This window comes from Anomaloglossus baeobatrachus, chromosome 1, assembly GCF_048569485.1.
Source record: "Anomaloglossus baeobatrachus isolate aAnoBae1 chromosome 1, aAnoBae1.hap1, whole genome shotgun sequence".
Classification (NCBI taxonomy): domain Eukaryota; kingdom Metazoa; phylum Chordata; class Amphibia; order Anura; family Aromobatidae; genus Anomaloglossus; species Anomaloglossus baeobatrachus.
Window position 1 is genome coordinate 652,034,678 of NC_134353.1, and position 16,786 is coordinate 652,051,463.

Consider the following 16,786-nt stretch of genomic DNA (forward strand, 5'->3'; position numbering starts at 1 on the left):
ATAACTGTGCCCAGATGTGGATTTCTAGAAGCGTTAATTGATTTTGCTTTGGAAATATAATTGCAGTTTATGACCAGCTGAGTGAATCACGTCACATGAAAAGAACAGATTGTCTTTAATTAACATTCAAGCTGCATAGTAAAAAAGCAAGAAGCAGGCAGAATCCTGTGCAATGTTCGGGCATATCGTGTCTGGGTGTTCTTTCCGATATTGTCACGACAGATGTGCACATTTGCCCAGTGATATATACCAGTGTACACACTCTACCAGCCTGTGCTTTTCTGGCTGTCATGGGCTTGATCTTGTGACCTTCAAGATTTGAAGGGCAAAAGCTGCGTAACTCCTGGGAGCCTTGCCATAACTCCGCTGCCTGGGACATACCATTATTTAAAGGGGGAGTTCATATGACAGGCCATATGTGACTAAATGAAGGGAGAAACAATATCATTGCCTGGTTTGTGGATTTCATTATGCCAAAAGACATGGGGAAAGAAGTGAAAAACGAAGGCTTCCCATTCTGCTGCCATAAGCACATAGAGCAGAATAAGCAGCCTTGCTTTAAGGTGTGTCACACCTCTACATCTACTGATTTCAGGATAAGGCGCTCCTATCACATAGTTTCTGCTTGTTTATTCATTTTCATAGCACTAGAATTATTTCCGTTGATTTAGAACTGCGTGGTGACATTCACAGTTCACAACCATTTTATATATTTTGTTTACAACACACAACAGTTTTATTGTCACATAGAAGAATTGGTGAAACAGAAAGTATCACCCCCTACCTTCAACTAACCAATCAGGTTATCAAACTGGAAATTGACTGGTTGCACTGGCTTTTTAGTGTGCACTTTGTGTATTGATAAAATCATGAACCAGCATAGGAAGCACAAGTTTCGTTCAGCACCATGTGATGGTAGAGATTTCTGGCGTCAGTGTATCCGCCCATGTGTCTATAGAGGCATGTACGCTTTACACTTGTATTCTGCAGTCATTCTTGTATTGGAAAGCACAGCCGGAACTTTTTTCCATACAATCAAATGTATACAGAAAGCCAAATCCTACATTATCATCATACATAGTGGTTAAAAAAAGACCTAGGTCCATCTAGTTCAGCCTTCCTCCACCAATTATACATTTTGTCATTAAGGGCCGCTTTACACGCTGCGACATCGCTAGCAATTGCTAGCGATGTCGAGCGCGATAGCACCAGCCCCCGTCGTACGGCCAATATGTGGTGATCACTGCCGTAGCAAACATTATCGCCACGGCAGCGTCACACTCACATACCTGTTCAGCGACGTCGCTGTGACCGCCGAACAATCCCTCCCTCAAGGGGGAGGTGCGTTCGGCGTCACCGCGACGTCACTAAGCGGCCGTCCAATAGAAGCAGAGGGGCGGAGATGAGTGGGACGTAACATCCCGCCCACCTTCCTTCCTCATTGCCGGCGGCCGCAGGTAAGGAGAGGTTCCTCGTTCTTGCGGTGTCACACATAGCGATGTGTGCTGCCGCAGGAATGACGAACAACATCGTACCTGCAGCTGCAACGATAATTGGGAATGGACCCCCGTGTCACCGATGACCGATTTTGAACGTTTTTGCAACGATTCAAAATCGCTCATAGGTGTCACAGGCAACGACATGGCTAACGTGGCCGGATGTGCGTCACAAATTCCGTGACCCGTAGCGTGTAAAGCGGCCCTTAGTCACTTATAACCAACAATGTTGTGTGTACTGAGGAAATCATCCAGCCCTTTTTCAAAAGCTGTTATAGTATCTGCCATTCCTACATCTTGTGGTAGGGCATTCCACAGTCTAACTACCCTGACTGTAAAGAACCCTTTCCTATTTAGTTGCCGCAATCGCTTTTCTTCTACTTGCAGTGAATGCCCCCTGGTCCTTAGTGCATATAGTGTATGTAGTGTATATTTCCTTATACATCATATTAATATTATATAAATATTAATAAATAATAATAAAATAATACAGCAAAAAGATATATTTGTAATGTTAGCCAATAGGTAGAAAAGTCTTAGAATTTCACCAGTTTGTAATATTTTACCTCCATACTGTTATTTTAAATAGAGTTCAATGGCAGATGTATGGAATTGTATGGGCACACAGTTATATTGTATCTAATCCGCTCCCATCCTCCGATACAGCACAGACAAGGGCTCGCCAATGTGGGCACACGCGTGACGTCAGCTCACCGCCCATAGAAGCCAATGATAATACGTCGGGCCCTGCAGACATCATTAGAGTTGTGCATCTTGATTTTCTTTGTAACAAGACGTTACTTTGCATGAAACATTTGGTTAATAAAAAAAAATACAAAAAAATGTAATTGCACTGACCGGCAAATGCGGCTATGAGATCATTTATTCGGCTGGGAAAGATACATAATTGATTCCACAAAGATTTGATTAGAAGTCTTCCTGCGGCCAATGTGAAAAACAAGGACGGGGGCGCTTAGAAAGTGCAGCTCTCAAATTCTGTTGTTTGTCTCTTGCTTTGTAGCAACAAATTGCCACATTTTAAATGATTATTATGATACTAGAAGGTGGCCCGATTCTACGCATCGGGTATTCTAGAATTTCCGTATTGTGTAGTTAATGTATGATTTTTGTTATATATATATATATGTGTTGTTGTGTGTAGTTACCAAGTGTTTGTGTAGGGCGCTGTACATGTTCTGGGTGTTGTCTGGGTGTGACGGGGGGTGAGAGCGGTGTTGTATGTGTGTTGCGTTGTTTGTGGAGCGCTGTGTGTCTGTAGCGTTGTGTGTGTTGCGCAGTTTGTGTGGGTGTGGTGTGTTTTGGGGGGAGGTATGTTTTGTGCAATGTGTGTGTGTTGCGTGGTATGTGCGTATATTTATGTATGCCGCGATGTCTGTGTGTTGGGTGTTGTGTGTGTGCAGCGTTGTCTGTGTGTGTGGGTGTCTGTGTACGGCGGTGTTTGTGTTTCCCAGTGTGTGTGGTGTGTTGTGTGTGTGTGTTGGGGGGAAGTGTGCAGCTCCCATCGTGCTCCATCCCCCATGCTGTGCACCCCCCATCGTGCTCCATCCGCCATGCTGCGCACTCCCAAACGTGCTCCATCCGCCATACTGCGCACTCCCAAACGTGCTCCATCCGCCATGCTGCGCACTCCCAAACCTGCTCCATCCGCCATGCTGCGCACTCCCAAACGTGGTCCATCCGCCATGCTGCGCACTCCCAAACGTGCTCCATCCCCCATGCTGCGCACCCCCCCATGTGTGTGTGTGTACTCACCTGGGAGTCGGAGCTTCGTGTCAGTTGGGCCAGAGCGAGCGTGCATTGCGTGAGGGGGGCGGGGCCTGCAGAGAGTCGGGGTGAGAGGCCAATCCGTGTGGGGGGGCGGGGCCATGGCGAGCCCAGCGGCCAATCAGCTTTGTGTGTAAGGACACAATTTTGGATCCAGACAGACAGACAGACAGAATAAGGCAATTATATATATACTAGAAGGTGGCCCGATTCTACGCATCGGGTATTCTAGAATTTACGTATTGTGTAGTTAATGTATGATTTTTGTTAGATATATATATTATATATATATATATATATATATATATATATATATATATATATATATATATATATATATAGATGTTGTGTGTAGTTACCAAGTGTTTGTGTAGGGGCTGTACATGTTCTGGGTGTTGTCTGGGTGTAGCGGGGGGTGAGAGCGGTGTTGTTTGTGTGTTGCGTTGTGTGTCGTTATTTGTGGAGCGCTGTGTGTCTGTATCGTTGTGTATGTGTGTTGCGCGGTTTGTGTGGGTGTGTGTGTTTGTTTTGGGGGGAGGTATGTTTTGTGCAATGTGTGTGTTGTGCGGTATGTGCGTATATTTGTGTGTGCCGCGGTGTTTGTCTGTTGGGTGTTGTGTGTCTGCTGCGTTGAGTGTGCGTGTGAGTCTGAGTGTGCGTGTGAGTGTGAGTCTGAGTCTGAGTCTGAGTGAGAGTCTGAGTCTGAGTCTGAGTCTGAGTCTGAGTCTGAGTCTGAGTGGCGGCCAATCCGTGCGGGGGGGTCGGATCCGAGGCGAGCGGCCAATCCATGCGGGGGAGGAGCCGAGGCAAGGCGAGCGGCCAATCCGTGCGGGGGGGCGGGGCCATGGCGAGCCCAGCGGCCAATCAGCTTTGTGTCACCGTAAGGACACTTAGTGTCACCGTAAGGACACAATTTTGGAGCATGACAGACAGACAGACAGACAGAATAAGGCAATTATATATATAGATAGATGTTGCTAATTAGTAACTAAGGAGAAACGTCAGAATTTTATATGACAGGCAGAAATCGGAAACCAAACTGTATCCCTTTAAGGAGGACCTGTTGGGTCCCTTCTCCTGTCTGCTTTACCACTTGTATTCCTCATAATATCACAGTCCTGTAACCTCTTATAACTGTGTATTCCTCCTAGAAAGGTAGGGCTAAATTGACAACTGGGTGTTCCTAGCTGGGGGGGTGTCTGTGCACTCTGACACTGGCCAATCAGGGCTCACAGTCCAAGACTGTTTATGGTCACATCTCTGACAAAGTGAAAGGTAACACCCAATTGTCTATTAATATATACATTATTATGAGAAATTACAAAGTAATGGCACAATGAAAAGTTATTAAAAAAAAAGCAAACAAAACAGAATTGTTTATTTTTTATTAAGGAATGCAAAAGCAAACTTGCCACATCTCACAGGTCAGGACTCGCCTGAGCATGCATGTGTATAAGGGATGGAAGTAAGCTGCTGCCAGACATGGATTGGGACCATGCTGAGTGTATGTGGGAGGCTGAGATACCAAACCATGCTTGGAGCACCAAAGGTGGTCTCTACCTGCTCCACAGTCCTGTTTACGAGGGGTGGAAACATAACCTGGGCATATGGTGCAGCTGTACAGGCTTCCTGAACAGTATGCTATATAATGTATGGCCCTGGGACGTTTACAGGGGGCTGCAGCCTGCAGCTTGGTAGAATGGGATGTCCCCAGTGGGCAGAGACTAGCAGGGCTTGTGGGTGGGTCTATCTATTGGGCAATGCTTTCCAACTCCAGAATAGTGCTTGGAGAATAGATCAGGCTTGGAAGTGGTAAGTGACAGTGTTCCCTAACAGTGCGACTCATGTTTTCTAATGTGGATCGTGCAGTGATAATTATGGACATGCTGTGCAAGTGTTTTTGCTTGTCTGGTGTGTATTTAATGTGCGAGCTGTGCTTGTGTCATGTGTGCATATATATGATGTGTAATGTGTGAGCTGTGCTTGTGTCATGTGTGCATATATAGTATATGACGTGTGTAATGTGTGAGCTGTGCTTGTGTCATGTGTGCATATGCAGTATATGACGTGTGTAATGTGTGAGCTGTACTTGTCATGTGTGCATATACAGTATATGACGTGTGTAATGTGTGAGCTGTGCTTGTGTCATGTGTGCATATACAGTATATGACGTGTGTAATGTGTGAGCTGTGCTTGTGTCATGTGTGCATATACAGTATATGACGTGTGTAATGTGTGAGCTGTGCTTGTCATGTGTGCATATACAGTATATGACGTGTGTAATGTGTGAGCTGTGCTTGTGTCGTGTGTGCATATACAGTATATGACGTGTGTAATGTGTGAGCTGTGCTTGTCATGTGTGCATATATAGTATATGACGTGTGTCATGTGTGCATATATATGATGTGTAATGTGTGAGCTGTGCTTGTGTCATGTGTGCATATATAGTATATGACGTGTGTAATGTGTGAGCTGTGCTTGTCATGTGTGCATATACAGTATATGACGTGTGTAATGTGTGAGCTGTGCTTGTGTCATGTGTGCATATATAGTATATGACGTGTGTAATGTGTGAGCTGTGCTTGTGTCATGTGTGCATATACAGTATATGACGTGTGTAATGTGTGAGCTGTGCTTGTGTCATGTGTGCATATACAGTATATGACGTGTGTAATGTGTGAGCTGTGCTTGTCATGTGTGCATATACAGTATATGACGTGTGTAATGTGTGAGCTGTGCTTGTGTCGTGTGTGCATATACAGTATATGACGTGTGTAATGTGTGAGCTGTGCTTGTCATGTGTGCATATATAGTATATGACGTGTGTCATGTGTGCATATATATGATGTGTAATGTGTGAGCTGTGCTTGTGTCATGTGTGCATATATAGTATATGACGTGTGTAATGTGTGAGCTGTGCTTGTCATGTGTGCATATACAGTATATGACGTGTGTAATGTGTGAGCTGTGCTTGTCATGTGTGCATATACAGTATATGACGTGTGTAATGTGTGAGCTGTGCTTGTGTCATGTGTGCATATACAGTATATGACGTGTGTAATGTGTGAGCTGTGCTTGTCATGTGTGCATATACAGTATATGACGTGTGTAATGTGTGAGCTGTGCTTGTCATGTGTGCATATACAGTATATGACGTGTGTAATGTGTGAGCTGTGCTTGTCATGTGTGCATATACAGTATATGACGTGTGTAATGTGTGAGCTGTGCTTGTGTCATGTGTGCATATACAGTATATGACGTGTGTAATGTGTGAGCTGTGCTTGTCATGTGTGCATATACAGTATATGACGTGTGTAATGTGTGAGCTGTGCTTGTCATGTGTGCATATACAGTATATGACGTGTGTAATGTGTGAGCTGTGCTTGTGTCATGTGTGCATATACAGTATATGACGTGTGTAATGTGTGAGCTGTGCTTGTGTCATGTGTGCATATACAGTATATGACGTGTGTAATGTGTGAGCTGTGCTTGTCATGTGTGCATATACAGTATATGACGTGTGTAATGTGTGAGCTGTGCTTGTGTCATGTGTGCATATACAGTATATGACGTGTAATGTGTGAGCTGTGCTTGTGTCATGTGTGCATATACAGTATATGACGTGTGAGCTGTGCTTGTCATGTGTGCATATACAGTATATGACGTGTGTAATGTGTGAGCTGTGCTTGTCATGTGTGCATATACAGTATATGACGTGTGTAATGTGTGAGCTGTGCTTGTCATGTGTGCATATACAGTATATGACGTGTGTAATGTGTGAGCTGTGCTTGTCATGTGTCTGACATGTGCACAATGCTTCTAATATGTGCTCTGTGATTCCCTGTTGTGTGTTCTACATGTTTTCGTAGTATGAAATATTACTTAAAGGGGTTTTCCACTTTATTTTACTTTTTTCATTTTATGCCCATAGGTTCGCAATAGGGAATAATACTAAAATCAGGGTTTCGGCTCTATGCTGCTGCAATGGTCTGTTGTCCGGCTGTAGCAGTGACGTCACGGCTAATCACTGGACCCAGCAGCTTGTGCGTGACCACTGAGACATTGGCTACAGCATGCAAATTGCCCTGTAGCCATGATGTCACCGCTGCAGCCTGTCAACAAAGACCAGAGCAGCGGAGAGACGGTGCTGGGCCCCAAGAGGATGAGTACCTGGGCTTTCATTATTTTTTCAGTAGCACCAGGCTATGAACATAAACATTATAATAGCCATTCTAAGTGTTGTGAGCCCAGGCACAATTCTTGCACGGGGTCTTTGCTGTCGGTGTTGGCCTGTATCATATACTACTCTTGCCTATGAAAATAGCTCTGAACTCTTCTGTTCTGGAGATGAGGGCTGTGTGAAGGATTCCAAAAAATGTATCCTGTACCACATCTTTTTTTTCTAGTCCCTTTTACATATTTGCTGACCGTGTGGATCTTGATGGCTTTGGAAATTTTCAGTTTTGACGACAATTAACATGGTTCATTCAGGACAGCGTTCCTCTTTAATATTCTGTGCCAGTTCTCCCACAGCTCTGTTTGTACATGGTGTTAAATGCCAGGCTGGCAGGAAGCAAACAGTTGTGTCAGAGGCAGTGTTTTGTAGTCCTTGATAGAACGGACTGTGGGTGGGCAAAGAGAAAAGGGTGGTTGCTAGGTGAGAGAAAGCTGGGGCTTGTCCGTTTTCAGGAGTATGATTGATATTTCTGCTGTTCTGGATCTAATTGATATCTTGAAAGTATTTCCGCAGGCTTGGCCCTGCTCTGTACCCAGTCAACAAGGTGAAACGGCCACATGTCTTCACTTCTCAAGTATTTTTCCTTGACCTTGTAGCCACTTTATATTAGTAACTTTAAAGGGAGCATGTTGCCTTGCGAAATGTGACTTTACTTTCAGATATAATAAATAATTGGGGAAAAGCCCCCAAAAAAAGGAATAGAGATGATTTGTATTGCATAGTTTGGTGTAGACAGCTGCAAAAAGAAAAATTAACACCCACACTGCTGTAGAGCAGGCTGCCAGTCAATGTATTGAGGAGTGATTATAGCGCAGTGACTGTAAGGCTACATGCACACGCTGCTTCTTTTTCGTGTTCACAAACTGCAGCCAAAACTGCAGCTTGTCAGAGAGAGCCTGGAAATGTCACAAAAAATGTAGGTGCTTTTTTGGTGCGTTTTTGGCTGCAGTTTTGTCAACAATTGTTTCATGTATTTTTCAGTTCAAACAAGCCCATAAAGCTTGTTGAATTGACAAAAAAAATGTAGAAATAAATAAATAATTAAAAAAAACTGGCGTGCGGTCCCCCCCAATTTTAATGCCAGCCAGATAAAGCCATACGGCTGAAGGCTGGTATTCTCAGGATGGGGAGCCCCACGTTATGGGGAGCCCCCCAGCCTAACAATATCAGTCAGCAGCCGCCCAGAATGGCCGCATCCATTAGATGCGGCTGTTCTGGGACAGTACCCGGCTCTTCCTGATTTGCCCTGGTGCGTTGGCAAATTGGGGTAATAAGGAGTTATTGGCAGCCCATAGCTGCCAATAAGACATAGATTAATCATGTCACGCGTCTCCCCGAGATACCTTCCATGATTAATCTGTAAGTTACAGTAAATAAACACCCACCTGAAAAAATCCTTTATTAGAAATAAAAAACACTAACAAATTCCCTCGTTCTCCCATTTTAATAAGCCCAACAAAGCCCTCCATGTCCGGCGTAATCCAGGATGGTCCAGCGTCGCTTCCAGCTCTGCTGCATGGAGGTGACCGGAGAAGCAGCAGACACCGCCGCTGCGGTCAGCTCCACGCAGCAACTGAAGAGAGCCGCGCGATCAGATGAGCTGTCACTGAGGTTACCCGCGGCCACCGCTGAATCCAGCGGTGGCCGCGAGTAACCTCAGTGACCGCTCAGCTGATCGCGCTACTGCGTGGAGCTGACAGGAGCGTGCAGGAGGGGACTATCAGCGGCGGCGGTGGCAGCGAGAGGGGTCCATCATCTCCCCTGTGCATGCACGCTGGGGGCAGCGGTACTTTGGGGAACACGTGGAGGACGGGACTATCAGCGGCGGCAGCGAGAGGGGGATGGACATTGGCAGCTGAAAACATTGATTTTTCCCTCTCGCTGCCGCCGCCGCTGATAGTCCCGTCCTCCACATCATCTCCCCTGTGCGTGCACGCTGGGGACAGCGGTACTTCGGGGAACACGTGAAGGACGGGACTATCAGCGGCGGCGGCAGCGAGAGGGAAAAATCAATGTTTTCAGCTGCCAATGTCCATCCCCCTCTCGCCGCCGCCGCTGATAGTCCCGTCCTCCACGTGTTCCCCGAAGTACCGCTGTCCCCAGCGTGCACGCACAGGGGAGATGATGTGGAGGACGGGACTATCAGCAGCGGCAGCGAGAGGGAGATGGACATTGGCAGCTGAAAACATTGAGCTGGGGACAGCGGTACTTCGGGGAACACGTGGAGGACGGGATGGGACGGGACGGGAACACGTGGAGGACGGGATGGGACCACTTGTGTGTTACCTCACTTCCTGACAAATCACCTGCGTTTTTGGTACCAAAAACGCAGGTAAAAGGCAGGTAAAATGCACCACTTGTGATTAGCATGCATCTTTCCTGCTTTCTTGATGCCCTCATTGATTTCAATGGGTGACAAATGTTGACAAAAACGCAGGAAGAATGAACATGCTACATTTTTTTTGTCACAAACTTTTGACAAAAAAAACGCTGACAAATAAACTGCAAAGTGCGCATGACAAATCTGACTTCTCATAGACTTTGCTGGGAAGTCAAATGTCAGAAAGATCTGCTGACAAAACTGCAGCCAAAAAAGCAGCAAAAAAGCAGCAAAAAAAGCAGCGTGCGCATGTAGCCTAACAGCCCCCATCACCACCCCAAGGACTGGAAGTGAGTGGCTACAGGGGGAATAGAAGTTAATTTTCTCCCTGTAGCTGCTGTTCCAGTACGACAGCCAAACATGATTTAAAAGCTATTTACTTGCACATAACCACTATATCTATAGGTTACCTTTATCTTCCACCTCAAGACCTGCATATAAGGAATTAAATTACATTATATTATTACACTATAGTGTAAAACACATGCATTTTAATGACCCCTGTCACCATCTTTTACCCTTCTTGGCCTTGCCTTGCCCACCATACTTTTCGGTTTGAAATACACTTCCAAGCTTAAATGTAGATCTTTGCCTAGAACCTTAGAAAAAGTAATTTGTAAAACTCCTACCCCGTAGGCTAAAAGATATACAGCAGTCCGCTGGGCCTGTCCGGATCATACCAGCCACCTGTTGAAATTTGATCTCATACTGCCTCTCCTTTGCTTGATGTGGACATCCACTACACATCATATATGCGCCACTTAAGATCTCTAAAGCACAGCGAAGAACCATTTTGCCTTTGCAGGGCAGGGGATTTAAAGGGGTTGTCCAGTCATGTAATATTGATGGTCATCAATATCCGATTGGGGGGGGAGGTGTCAGAATCCGCTGTTTTTAGCTTCGATAGTGGCCGGATGTTAACGCTGAACAGCACAGTTCCATTTATTGAATAGCAGCTGCTGGCGGTTCAATCCTTGGCAGTGTACGGAGCTGTGCTGTTCATTTCAGTTCACTGTTTACATCCAGATAATAACGGATGATCGGACCACCACCGATATTATGTTGATGTCATTTTACCAATAATAGGTCATCAATATTACGTCCTCTACTACCCCTTTAACTTTCTTCTTTCTTGCGCTCTTGCCATTCAAAGTTGACTCCCCTACAATATTTATCCTATGCTTTGCAATGGAAATTATAAGCAGCATGTCATCCACATCAAAGGCGCGAAGAGCTATGAGGTTGAGAAGACATTTCCAAACTTCAAAAGTGCAGTGGGAATGATTTAGAAGAGTGAAATCTGATTGCAGGTTCCTTTTTAAGTGTAAAAGCCATACACCGTGCCGCAAAAGAGAGAGAAATGGAAGTCAACAAATAAACACATTGCCACCAGGGGTATAAATATAGCTCGACAGTTCAGACGATTCTCTGCTTGAAGCTTATTTTCAATTATTTCTACAGAACATCATGCAGTGATTTTCCTCACGATACTGTATGAGAACACTATGGTTTTGTTATAAGCGCTAATGTCTTCAAGGATTGTTTTTACTCTCAGGCCACCATGGATCACACACATTAGATGGAACTCATCGGCGGAATAGGATGAGGGCCAGACAACTCTTTCCTGATAACCTGATCTCCGTTTCCAAAAGAGATAAACCACTGCCAAAGTTGTCTGGCTCTCCCTATTGAAATAAATATGTACGCTCGGCTGAGCCTAGCGTGCATGTATATAGGGGAATCAGAAACTGTCCTCCAAACAAGTATTTGGTTGACTTTTGTAAAAGGGTTAGCCAGGTCCTCTATACTTATCAAAAGGTGACAGCAAATGGCTAGGGAAGCCACTATAGAAGCACAGAAGTATTGTACTATTCTAGTAGAATAGGTGCAGAATACGATGCCACATCAACAGTGCCCCAGATCTCCTAGTTTGGAAATAAGGCCTAAGCCACACGGCGAGAAAATCGATGCGAGTGGAGTGCGATAAAACATTGCAAGTGAATGGGGTGAGAAAAATCGCACTGCACTTGTGGTACACTGGTGTACTGCCAGTGCAGTGCGAGAATGGCATTAGTCGGCTACAGAGGAGAGAGGGAGAGAAATCCCTCCCTCCCCTCCTCCATGCCAGCCCGCCCCCCGCAGCTGAGGTCTGCTCGCAGGATCGGACCTCAGATGCAGGCACACTCGTATGACACTCGGCTCCTGCTGTGCTGCCAGCACGAGCCGGGTCTCATGCGAGCATCTCAGTAGTGCCCCGTTTGGCCCCAGCCTAAAAGGTGCTGGATACCCCCTTTTAAAGGGGTCTAGCAAATTATGTTAAAAGCCACAGATAGGCTCTCTATTTTCTATGGCTGCATCCTCAATGCTCTTCACTGATATACTAATGTGGCGCCCCTGACCTGGTCAGGCACCACTGAGTACTGCACCCATGCTGGGGACAGTACAATACAGGTAATCCAGAAGGCTGACCGAGGTGTGACTACACAGGCGCATGGTGATCAGGTCTCACACATGTACCTATGAGAGGACCCCTGGGGATCCCAGGAGGGGGAAAAGCCTTCACCTCCACTGGAATAGTGGAGGGGGCCAAAAGCCTCCATCTCCTCTCAAGGGGTGTGGTAAGAGAGCCTGGTTGCTAGGTGGCGTAGGCAGGCACAAAAGGGAAAAGAGAAGGAGGAGTAAAGAGTCTGCAGCAGAGTGTGGAGGAGTGAGGAGCAGGAAAGTGAGGCTCTGACAGGAGCAGCAGTGAAGGTCCCAGATGTGAGCCGGTTCAGTGCAGAGTCCAGGGAGCTCGAGTGAGGAGCAGATCCCGTGGGCTGCTGTAGTCTGACAGCGTCCGCGCAGTGGCTACCGACGGGGGAGAACGGTCACCTAGGAGTGCTACCCGAAACCCATCTCCAGCTAGAGAGAGAGCACAGAGTGGGAAGTAAGGAGACTGCTAGGGAGAACCAGGCCCAAACGGGCGGCAGATCCCGGAGCGGGGATAGATCCACCTTTCTCTGCTAAACCTGCCGGTGTGGGGCCCTCAAAGCCCACACCACAACAACTAAAAGCCGCAGCCACGTAGCCACAGTTAGGGCCCACAGTTCACAGGAGGCAAGAAGCTGGAGTGATCTGGCCCAGGCAACAAGCATACGGCAAACGAAGGGGAGAGAGGCTTCAGCAACTTCCCTGGGTGACCCCCATAGGGACTAAAAGTCGGGGTTACCCCAAACCACCAAGGGCTAAGGAAGGCGAGTTGGTAGTCACCATCAGAAGTCAGCCTGAAGGATACCTGGTTCCAGCCTGGTTCATCCCAGCTACGCCCGGGTTACTCACCCTGCCACCTGAAGTGAGTAAAAACCCTGAAAGACATTCTGCCTGTGTGGAGTTATTCTGCGCCTTGTGGTTCTACGCACCTACACAGGGCCCTGGGGCTTGCCTCACTCTCAGGAGGCTATTCCAACTAACTGCACTCACCATCAGCCCCAGGCGTCCCTTAACCTGCAGTGGCGGTCCCCACTGACCGCAATTCTGAGAGTGGCGTCACGACAAATAGAAGATTTCCTACCAGTGACAGGATCCAGCCGAGTGGAGTCCCTGAAGGTAATGCACCGACACTGCACTTGTGGGGCTTCACACTAACTGCATTTGCTGTCACAGCTAGTACCCAACATGTGGCTACTGAGGTCAATCACTGACCTCCTCAGTATGTGGAAACAACAGAATACAGCAGCACCCTATAAGCACTAAGATATAAACAAACATAGAATATATGAAAGTTAAACTGCATTACTATATGGAATATACTTGTAAAAATTAAGGTACTTGGCACATAAATTGGCCAATTCATGAGAGCCCATCAACCACGGCAAGGTGATCTTTATTTGATGGGACCCTAAAAATAATATTTATCAAACATGCCTCTCTCGAACTCTCTCCTCAGGATGTGTCCCAAGACTGCTTAGGCCATTGATTGATTTGAGCCATCACATGGGTTTTTACAGTTTTAACAGTGATGAATATATTCAGTATTAGTTAAAGGGAACCTGTCAGGTCCAATATGTACCCAGAACCATGAGCACGTCTGGGTGCATATTGCTAATCCCTGCCTAACTGTCCCTCTATCTAGTAGCATAGATAAAGAAATCTTTAGAAAAAGTATTTCTAAAGATCTTATGCTAATGAGCACAGGGACTAGTCCCAAGGGCATTCGTTGTTGCGCTCATTCCACTCTCTTAGCAAGTTAGCACACCCACAGGGGCGTACTAACCTGCTATTCAATGCAACGTCACCAGCGTTCACTGTGTCCCTGCTTCTGAATGTCGGTCACTTCCAGTCATATGCAGTAGACCTCTCTGAAGGCGGGATGTGTACTCACATGACCAGAAGTGCACGGCATTCAGAAGCGCGGTCACAGCAAAGAAAGGTATGCGCGTCACCACTGGTGATGCTGCATTGAATATCATGTTAGTCCGCCCCTGTGGGATATAACGCCCTTGGGACTAGTCCCCGTGCTCATTAGCATAAGATACAAGACCTTTAGAAATACTTTTTGCAAAGATCCCTTTATCTATGCTAGTGTATACAGGGACGGTTAGGCAGGGATTATCAATATACTGTACACCCAGAACTGCTCGGGGTTCTGGGTGTATATTGCACCTGACAGGTTCCCTTTAATTACAGCAGTACTGCTGCCTGTTGGCATCTTTTTATAAAGGGCTGGTCACCAGTATCAGATCAGTAGAGATCCCACATCCGGCACCTCCACCATTCAGATGTAAAACGTGTACAGAGCCAGGACTGCACAGCTCCGTACACTGTGTCCTGGCCGCCCTTGGCTGTTACAACTGATCTCCTATTGAAGTGATAGTGGATAAGGTATAAATGAGGAGCATAACTGGCAGACTAGTAGTAGATGGAAAAGATTCCTTAGTACTAGTCCGGTAGATGTGTTTTTGGCTAATATGTGAATAGTTTTGCATTACAAATGCATCCTATCATTGGTCATTGAGGTGAAGACGGCGAATAGAGAAGGCTCACCTCTATTTTCTAACAATTAATCCTTCTACTGATATTACATATTCTTTTAGTGTCTGCTTTTTCTGATTTTCGATGTTTTCAGTTAGCTTTATGTTTGATTATGGAGCAGTCTTCTTGCCTAAACGGCAAGTGTGAAAGCGAAGCATTATTTACCGTAATTTTTGTTTGTTCTTACTTATTGACCGCGCTGCCTTTTCTAACCCTATGGGACTCCACATTTCTATTTTGTGCAGTGTATTAAAAAAACTAAATCTGAACTTTTTTTTATATAAACCACAAAGCAATGTTTTTTGTTTTTTGTTTTTTTTTGTTGTTTTTTTTAAGGTCAATCTTGCATTATTTCTCACATAATCTAATAACTGGTCGTTATAAAACCTCTCTTTGCTCTCCTCTTGTCTTCTGGATCAGCGATCTCCTAAATTTCTCAGTGAGTTCCCTTAAATTTAGAAGCTACTACCTCAACTGATCAGACTCTTTCTTTCCCCACCTTTGAAACCTTCCAAAGACGACCTTAAAAACCCATTTCTTTAGGAACGCCCGCAGCCTACAATAACCCTGCTGCCTCCATACTGCCATATGGGCTCTTTCTGCCCTCACCCTCTGTGTACTTTCTCATTCTTTATCAAAATTGGATTTTCTGACGCAGCAGTTCGTGTAGTTCGTGATTTGTGTTCTTGATTATTACGTAATGTTATATTTTATGTGTGGTTTTTTTTTTTTTAATAAACTTTACTCAATTTATCCTATACTAGTTGGGGCAGAGTTTGATATTTTGGATCCAACAATTTGCCCATTTTAGAAAAAGTCTAAATCTGCCTATATTTACTTTTATTTTATATATTTTTTTTTTATTATTATTATTTTTGTGTGTTTTAGATCTGGAGATGTCGGAGTTACAGGAAGTTCAGATCACGGAGGACAATGCTCTTATGCAGGACCCCTTAAAGGTAAGATTATGGCTCTTAACATGTGCTTATACCTTGTAACCACCTCCTTAATTATACTCATCAGAAACCTTTCTTCCCCATCCAGGTAGCTGAGCTAGCCGCAAAGCTACTTCAAGTCCAAGAGCAGGTATGACTGTGTCTGTATGCTTTTGTGATTGAAAAGCCATCAACTCTTATTTGGAAGGGCATGTTTGTATGTCAAGTGTATAACAGATACATGTGTTATCTACGTGTAATATGGTTATTCTTTATCTGCTTAGTTATTTTTACATGTCTTTTATGGATGGTATTTTGTTTTGTGCATGGGGTATTTTTTATATTTAATGCTTAAAGGGAACCTGTCAGGTCCAATATGCACCCAGAGCCACGAGCAGTTCTGGGTGCATATTGCTAATTCCTGCCTAACTGTCCCTGTATACACTAGAATAGATAAAGAGATCTTTAGAAAACGTATTTCTAAAGATCTTTTACCGTATGCTAATGAGCGAGGTCACTAGCCCCCTGGGCATTAGTTCCCCTTGCCAGTCGCCCCCATTAGCATGTTAGTACACCCCTGTGGGCATGATAACATGCTAATGAATACGCAGCGTCACAGGATGATCTCACTCACCTCTCCGCCGCCATTGCGTCCGACAGGGGATTTCAGCTCAGTGAGCATGACCCCTGAGTTTGGGTCATGCGCACTTTGAAGCCGGGTGTACACGTCCTAGCTTCAAACTGCAGTAGTGCGCATGACCCAAACTCAGGGGTCATGCACCCTGAGCCGAAATCCCCCATCAGACGCGATGGCGGCGGAGAGGTGAGTGAGATCATTCTGTGACGCTGCACATTCATTAACATGATAGCATGCCCAAAGGGACATACTAACATGCTAATGGGGGCAACTGGCCGGGGAACTAACGCCCAGGGGACTAATGCC

The 16,786-nt window shown here is 45.5% G+C and overlaps 1 protein-coding gene across 4 annotated transcripts in view; it reads left to right on the forward strand.

The window, feature by feature from the left end:
* NDRG2 (NDRG family member 2) overlaps positions 1-16,786 on the forward strand; it is a 402,510-nt gene that overhangs the window by 339,992 nt on the left and 45,732 nt on the right. For 3 of the 4 annotated variants that reach the window (XM_075319933.1, XM_075319929.1, XM_075319930.1), the window contains exons 2-3: positions 15,797-15,867; positions 15,953-15,994. In XM_075319933.1, coding sequence (XP_075176048.1) covers positions 15,805-15,867; positions 15,953-15,994 — 105 coding nt within the window. In that variant the 5' untranslated portion in view covers positions 15,797-15,804. Of the gene's footprint in view, positions 1-5,074; positions 5,094-15,796; positions 15,868-15,952; positions 15,995-16,786 lie in introns of those variants that run through there. The other variant, XM_075319932.1, reaches the window with a different exon arrangement.